The sequence below is a fragment of the Choristoneura fumiferana genome, chromosome 4, assembly GCF_025370935.1.
Source record: "Choristoneura fumiferana chromosome 4, NRCan_CFum_1, whole genome shotgun sequence".
Taxonomy (NCBI): Eukaryota; Metazoa; Arthropoda; class Insecta; order Lepidoptera; family Tortricidae; genus Choristoneura; species Choristoneura fumiferana.
Genome location: NC_133475.1, coordinates 12,414,918 through 12,423,483, shown reverse-complemented (window position 1 = coordinate 12,423,483; position 8,566 = coordinate 12,414,918). Strand labels below are relative to the sequence as shown.

At 36.8% G+C, this 8,566-nt stretch overlaps 1 protein-coding gene across 1 annotated transcript; it reads left to right on the top strand.

Moving 5' to 3' along the window:
• The first annotated feature begins 1,791 nt into the window (after positions 1–1,791).
• On the top strand, positions 1,792–8,223 carry LOC141427188 (uncharacterized). The gene is made up of 7 exons (XM_074086420.1): positions 1,792–1,812; positions 2,878–3,067; positions 4,033–4,106; positions 4,177–4,269; positions 4,361–4,908; positions 6,244–6,319; positions 6,610–8,223. Exons 1-7 carry the CDS (start codon positions 1,792–1,794, stop codon positions 6,763–6,765), a joined length of 1,158 nt encoding a protein of 385 aa, XP_073942521.1. The 3' UTR covers positions 6,766–8,223.
• Positions 8,224–8,566: the final 343 nt, after the last annotated feature.

The following is an 8,566-nucleotide window of genomic DNA, read 5'->3' as shown; positions in this document are numbered from 1 at the left end:
ATTAATATCGAGGTTCTATGTTCCAATGTTTGTACTTTTTTATATATTTTTTATGTATGTTCACCGATTACTCAGTCAATTGTGGACCGATTTTCAAATTCTTTTTTTGTTCGACAGAGGATTCATCTGAGGTGGTCCCATTGTCACCAAGTCAAGATCTGATAATGGGATCCTGGGGGAATCGAGGACAAACCTCAAATTTTATACCTATGGCAATTTTGGCATTTTTAGCATTAAGATAAGCATTTACATTCAGATGACAGTCAGAGACCTGATGAAAAAGACCGTAAATGACCAATGGAACTCGTCAAAGCTATGTATGCTCGCTCGTCTATAAAAGATCATGATTAATATAACTAGATAAGCGACTAAGAAGAAGCTTTAAGTTAATGATTCTTTCGAACTGACCTGATGCTGAATCCAGAAGGTAGGCAACGTAACTCTGTTATAAAACAACGTAACTAAGTCGTGTTTGGGCTTAATGGAATCGTTACGAATCACTGAAAAGGGAGAAATAAGATTTTTTTTAACAAAAAAGTAAAACCGACTCTAAAAAAATAACAAAAAATGGAACCGACTATAAAACCCTTGAAAATATTTTTCTAGGTACCGACTAGCTCGAAGTCGGTGACTCAGAACGACCCACCAGGATGGATTGAAAGCCATAGCATGTAGGTGAGGTGGAGGACTATTGTTCCACTCCTGCTGGCTCGTGCTGAGGCACCGACTTTGAGCTAGTAGGTACATAGAAAAATATTTTCAATGGTTTTGTAGTCGGATCCCTTTTTTGTTATTTATTTTTATTTTTTTGGAGTCGGTTTTACTATTTTGTTAAGAAATTTCTTAGTATTTGTTATTATAGCGGCAACAGAAATACATAATCTGTGAAAATTTCAACTGTTTAGCTATCACGGTTCATGAGATACAGCCTGGTTACAAACAGTTGGACAGTGGGGTCTTATGAATAGGGTTTCGTTTTTACCCTTTGGGTACGGAACCCTAAATATAGATATGACACGCGCGTTAAAACGGCAAGAAGCCTGTATGGCTAAAAAACCTGATATTTATTTTGCCAGCTCAGTCTGTAACAGAGAGCTGCTCGAATAAATTGATACAAAAATTATGATTCAATAACAATTACTAATTTTTACTTAAAATACAATAAGAATAAATTTATCATTTTGATTAATAGCAGAAGAGACATAAAGATAGCGACATTGGTTTTGGAAGTGAAACGTATGAGTGGACTGTAATAAATAACTAAAAGCAAACGAAGAAATAATAAATTGAAATATACTTGATAACACAACCACACAACACAACCCAATAATGACAAGTAACAGAAAAATATACAAAAAAAGAACTTTACAAAAAAATACAACAAAAAAGTATAAAACTCCAAGGAGTTTGCTATAGGAAGGAAATGTAATCCTGTACTTATTAATAGCACCTATCACGTTATTTGTGATGTGAGACCTTCGAGTGAATTTCTAACGAAATAAATTCCTAATCTTACTTTAATGTAAAATTCTTACGAAGTTTTAAATTCTCCAACTGACATTAAAATGCAGATCATAAATTACTTACACCGTGTGCAGCTTGAATGTAACTCAATAAAAATAAACATAATTTAAAAAGTGATCAGAGCCGTCGGAATATGTTATCTGGAATTAGGGCTATAAAATCGAATCGTAGGAGTCATTTAATATCTTAATACATAGTTAATATTTTATCTGTTTTTTTAAGCCAATGCATGGATATTAGCGGTAATTATTGTGTAAGGAGTGACCGATGGCTATAAATCTATATAAGGTAAGGGGTCATTCATATTGCGCAGCGTGAATTAACCGTAAGTGTGGCGCAACTAAGAGATGAGTAAAAACCAGTCACTCGATTTCCCCAAAAGTTGCTCATTAATCTATTTATCGTCGAATATGGCATCTGTTGCTTTCGACCCTGATTATGCATAAGGACCAAGGTATTCTTAATGTCAAATTTGTTTGCGTGATTTAGCTTTACTTCTGTGGGGTAATATGTTATTTTCTTCATCTTTACAACTTATAATCAATACATATATTCATAAATAAGTTTCATATAGTTAAGTTTTCTGAATCATCTGTTGTTTTGATTATGGTTTAAGAAATTAAAAAGTCATGAAATACAACATTAGCCTAATTCTGCGAATCCAATCATCAAGTGAAGTGCTCATTATGTTTAGTGATTTTAGAATTGAACTTTTTTTTTTTATTCGACTGGATGGCAAACGGTCTCCTGTTGGTAAGAGATCACCACCGCCCATAGACACCTACAACACCAGGGGGATTGCAGATGCGTTGCCAACCTAGAGGCCTAAGATGGGATACCTCAAGTGCCAGTAATTTTACCGGCTGTCTTACTCTCCACGCCAAAACACAACAGTGCAAGCACTGCGGCTTCATGACAGGATTAGCGAACAAGATGGTGGTAGGATCCGTATCTCGAAAGTAAAAAACGGAACCCTTATAGGATCACTTTTTTTTTGTAGTCGGTTAATTTTTTTTTATAAAGTTTTTTTTTTCATGCCTTTTAGTGTAAATAATCTAAGCTACAATAGTTTAATGTCAACTGCTAGTCACCTGTTACGAAAGATTGCTTTTTCCGATGCAGAGACGTTCATTATTGAGGAGTCCTGGTTGTACTTAGTCGTAGTACTCGTAACGCAAAAAAAAATTATTCAAATCGGTTCATATGAGTTAACGAACATAAAAAAAAACTACAACCGAATAGATAACCTACTCCTTTTTTGAAATCGGTTAATAAAGATACACAACACATATTCCCGATCTGTGTCAAGTGGCCCGTGATATAAATTTAAAATTTATACGTGTGATGTTGTAGGGCGTGTCAATCCACAACTTCCACGAGGTGTGCGGGCGCTGGTCGGCGCGGCGCCGGCGCCGGCGCACGCCGATTCGCCTGCGCGAGGACCCGCAGCTCTGCTTCGCCGACAGCCTGCGCCAGAGCGTCGACAATGACATCCGGTATCGCCAGACGCCCGACCAGCACAACTCGTATCGCCATATATTAGGTAGCTAATTGCTTGCGGTTTATCGCCACCTTTTTAGGGTCCCATAGTCCTACAAGGAGCCCTTATAGTTTTGCCTTGTCCATCTGAACATCCATCCGCGGCGAACATAACATAGACGTACAAAAGAAAATACGTACCTATTTCACCAACACGTAAAGTGAATCTGGGCTAAATTCATAGTGTTGGATATCGTTGGATACCTCTTTTAAAAACTTTGTACTTAAGTTTGCTGAGACCCTTTAGTTAGGCTATTAAAATGAAAAAAAATTTAGAGGTAAATGTCCTACAAGCTAAATTATTACCTAGCCGAAAAAATCTGAAAATGAAAGAATATTTTTAAGAACGAGATATTTATTTATTAGTAGGTACCATCTTTCAGAAGTAAGTAGTTAAATATACAATGTAGAACACTTCGTGATGAATGCAACATTATACAATTCCTAATATGAACCTGCGAGCCTTAGCGTTTACAGGTCTATTCAGTCGTATAATAGTTTATTTCTCAAGATTTATTGTTCGCGAAAAATCTGACAGCAGAATGTTGATGTTGATTAATAACTTAAACTTTACAAGGACTCGTATTATTAAAAGTGATTAAGTGCTGAAAGTCTAAAGCGCTTTTGGGCATCATTTAATGGCATTCACGCCTGACATCAACACCGATTGTATGTTATCTAGTGGGTGACCTGACCTGGGTGCAAGCTGTAGGCCCAAAAAAAGCCTAATTGACGGCTGTAAAGATTTTGCGTTCAATTACCATGCTGGCCTAATTAAGGTGACCTTTGGAAAATAAACAATTTAACTCTCCTTTTAATCATAGATATTACATGAATTGTATTTACTATGCGGATACTATTACTACTTTATGTACTAAATAAGGAACAGCGTAAGCTGGTTTAGGCTGAATAATGTAGCAATTACTTGCTACGACTACCTGTCTGTAGTTGCAATGAAAATTGTTTCAGATGATATGGTTGATATGCGGAAAAGAGCCATGAAAGACGAAATGAAGCGAAATTTGGAATACGAACGAAAAATGGTACTAGCATTCAATCATAATGATTTATCTGAATTCTAATATTGACTGAATACACTTTAATTGTTTTCAGCAAACTATGGACAGCCCTTGGGGTAAACCTGGACCTGGAGGAACCACATGGAGAAACCCACGAAACGTTGGCTTGAATTTTTCCAATTCTATGGTTCGTATTGCGGTCTATTATATGCATACACTTCGTATAATTTGTATACGTAATAATTGTATTTATACCTATCTATCATATAAATTTGCAGGGTTGGACCGATAACGATATATTTACTAAATTGCATTTAGAACATAAACGCTATAAGAGATCTTCACTGGCTTTGCCCAATGTAAAGAGAGATGATGATTCAAAAGAAAAATATACATCTGACAAAGAAACCATGAAATCTAACGATGTAAAACTACCCGACATCAAACAAACGAACAGCCCAAAAACTAAATGTCAAGAAGAGCACAGGAAGGAACCTAATAAAACTAGCAACGGTAAAGAATTAAAAGAGGACGGTTCTGCAACGATAGTAAAAGAAAAGGTTAAATCTAATAAAAAGAAGAAATTTGTTAAAAGGCTATCGAACGGTGAGAAGATAAAGCGTTTGGTACCAGAGGATGACGATAAGGAAGATGGTAATAAAGGCTCGGGAAATGTGAGGGATGGTAATCAGTTGACGCCGGAGGAGAGGATCCTGCGCATGACGGGGGGCGTGGAGCTGGTGCCGCTGCTGGCGCGGCGCCGGCGCGTCGGCGCACGTACGCTTCACTCCAGCGACGTCACGCGCCCACCCGACCAGCTCTGCCAGTATGTACCACCAAAGGTCAAACAACAAAAGACGATTCTCCTTTGTCAAAATTCTCAAATCCGTACACACATGCCACTTATTTGCGCTCATCCCATTGTTATTTCACAATACGCTCATCTATTATTCAGATCCGTACTTATGTAACCGAAAACAGTTAGGCATTATTCCGAATAATCGGCGTGTCCAAGGTTCGTTAGAATAATAGATTTTTAATTCCAAGAGGTCGTGGTGCCTGACCCTCGGCTTAAGTATTAAACTTGCCGTGACATCTCGAGAGAATTTCTGCTAATGTAAGTGGATTTTCTTTAACAACTTATTAGCCTGAGGCCATCGAAGTTGCTATCTCTGCAACAAACGAAATGCCAATAAAATGTTGAAATTATAGGGAGTAATTAAATACTTACTTATATGATCGGTGGTTCTCGTGTTCTTATAGACAGGTTGTATTTATGTAAACTGATACAAGTGATGAACTGTTTAATTTCAAAACAATACGGACTGCCTAGACGTAAAAAATGTTCCGATGCTCACCCATTACCATCACACTGTTTTGTGAAATTTTATTAATTAGCGCTTCGGTTTAATGAATATATTATAAATGGAAATAATTTATTTTTATGACAATCTTGCCAAATTCTGCTAGCTGTATAGCCGAGGTGTTGTATCATTATGGAATTTTTGTAACGCGTTGTGCAATGCGGTTGAAAAATATCGCACTCGATGGCAGGCGGGCAGATAGTTCATATTTCTTCCCAACGCTCGAACAGATCTTATCTCAATTTTGGTACAATCGGTTACAAAAATACCATAAATCGGTAATAGGTTATTAAAATTAGCATACATAATGATATAAGGCGGGTGATATGTGTAATCAACCTAAAAAAACAAGTGGTCTACGGTGTTGGCCGCGGTACACAGTTGTAAACGGCTAGCCTAGATGTTATGATAGATATCGACACCCATTCCATTCCATGTAATGTTCAGTGGCCGCGTGTGATCCGCCATCGATCGTGAGGTGCCACGGTTGCGTCACGGCTTTCTACCGCGCCGTGATATATGACACGGCGAAAGATTTACGGTTTTCATTAGGTCTCTTAATAAAGCGTTTGCCACCGCCCGTCACATTATGATCTTTGACACAACTACATGTTCGATAATAGTTTTTAATTATAATAGCGCTTACTTATTATAGTGCAGCGTAGTTAATTATGTTTAATGATATATCGAAATGCTTAGCTCTATCGTATTACACGTACCTAAACAAAAATGTATGATAGGTATTATATTAGTATTGGTAATACAATAAATAACACTATATTTATTTCTTGTCACAGGTGGCGTGAAATTTTAAATGAGGATTATTTGAGAGAATTAAAACATCAGATGACGGTCAAATCTCAAAAGAAAGAGGTAAGGTTAAAGCCCAGTTTTCACAATAGTACTAAGTAGTATTTTGCTGAAATACCGAACTAGACATGATCGAATGATTTTATTCATAAGTTGAAAACTCCATTTTAAATGCAAGCTTTGGCACAAGTGTTATAATATGTAATGTAATATGTGTATATATTTTTAGTAAAGCTTTCAAAAACTCATTTCATTGAAACATAAATACATTGATAACCGTCGTTATTTGTTTCGTACCTATTAAAATGCAACAATGGACTTCACTTCTGGACTTAAGTATGATAAACTTCCAGGAGACGCGCTTAAACTCAGCAGAAAGCGTCCGACTGCATCATGCGACGTGGGAGTCGCTGTGGGGGCGGCCGGGGCACGGCGCGCCGCAGCGGGGCCGCTACGCTCGCAGCAACCTGGCAAGACTGCTCTACGTCACCCCACTCGTCAACAAGTAAACCTGAAGAAACATGCAGGCGTCACTCACGCCGCAGAAAGTGATCGTCAGCACCACACTGCTTAGAAGTCGCTGGGCCACGCTAAAGTAACATGTTCAGATTGCTCTACGTCAACAAGTAGTTATAGTAGCTTGCAGAAGACCCTACTTACTCTGCCGAGAACGTCCGTCAATAACGCAACGTGGGAGCTACCATGATTGCTCGTAGTAATCTGGCAAGACGGCTTTACGTCATCCTGCTCATCAACAAGTAGATATTAGACTATACTGTAACACGCAGGAGATCAACCAGCACTTAAAGGCGCGAACGTGGAATTCGCTTTGGGCGCACCGAGTAATGCCTAAGCAACATAGCAAGACTGCTCTTCCGCCAACAAGTAGACTGGTGGGTACCTTGGCCAGTGTCTGTAACGGTCAGGGCAACAATATCCTGATGCGATTGCTCTGCGTCACTCGACACTTCAGGCGATTTTTGTCGAAAAAAATAAAGTTACAAAAGAGAAGATTTGGTGACATACACTAGCTAGTAACACGTCTTGGGCGATACGAGTATGTATGTTGAGAGTAATAATTGTATAATTTTAAATCATATTTTAGATACCAATCTAAATATAGGTATAGGTGCCTGTAAATTCGGCATGAGTAAGCAGTAAAAGATTGCGATAAGTTGTGATCTTGAACAAAGAATGTAAAATTGTGTAAAAAGCATTTAGAGTAAAACCACATTTAAAATTAAGATGTTTTCTTAATCACTAGCAATTGTTTTGGCTTGTTTAATTAGAGTGGCAAAGTGTTTCTAGCTTAATTTTAAATTTCGAAAATATTTAGGTGATCTTGCGCAAGATGAAGGAGGTAACTACAATAGAATTTCACTATTAAGTAGTATTTTATCGAGTATGTTAATGAAAGTACTTTCAATGAATCATTACGTGTCTTATAGATTATCCGGTGCTTGGATCCGATAGCAGTAGTATTAATGCCATCCCATCGGCTTATTTTTGGGCTAATCTTAATATTTATTAATCTCATTTACCGTATATCGGTAATATTATTCATAGATTTAAAAAAACTTTGCAGTAATAGGATTCTTATTTCTTACGTATCTAACAAATTAAAAATAATGTTAGTTTACGTAACAGTTCCAAGAAAATAATGAACTAAATGAAATTTTGTTAGTAGAATTTATTAAAAAAGTACCTATTTATTGTTTGTTGTAAAATAATATTGTTGTTGATGCTATTGTAGGTATTTACGGAAGAAAAAAATGAAGAATTGTGTTTGTTTGAATTGAAGGACTGTGTTTAACTTAATAGGTATGACTGTTTTATTTCAGTAGGTACACATAATGAACCATTTTGTAATATCAATATTTGTTCTTGAAATTTGAAAAAAAAACTGTTATTGGTCCTACACATTTGAAAAAGTTATTTCATACCAATTAAGTTTTAATTTTAATAAATATGGGGTGTATAATGTTTAAAAATATTTGGTTTTATTTTCGCTGACTTAAGAATCAGACATGTTGTAGTTTATATACATACATGAGCGCTTTGTCCTACGTATCTATTTACGCCTAGGTCTTTATTGTTTTTATTGACTTTGTTAAAATTATGTTACTCATCAGTAGAAATCCTATTTGAAATCAATCGCTCCAGTGACGCATTTTAAACCGACTACAAAAAAAACATGAAAATAATGTTCTACCAGTTTGAAGTCGGTGCCTCAGCACGAGCCAGCAGGAGTGATTGAAGCCCAATATATAGCTTTGTAGGTGAGGTAGATGACTATAGGTCCACACTCCT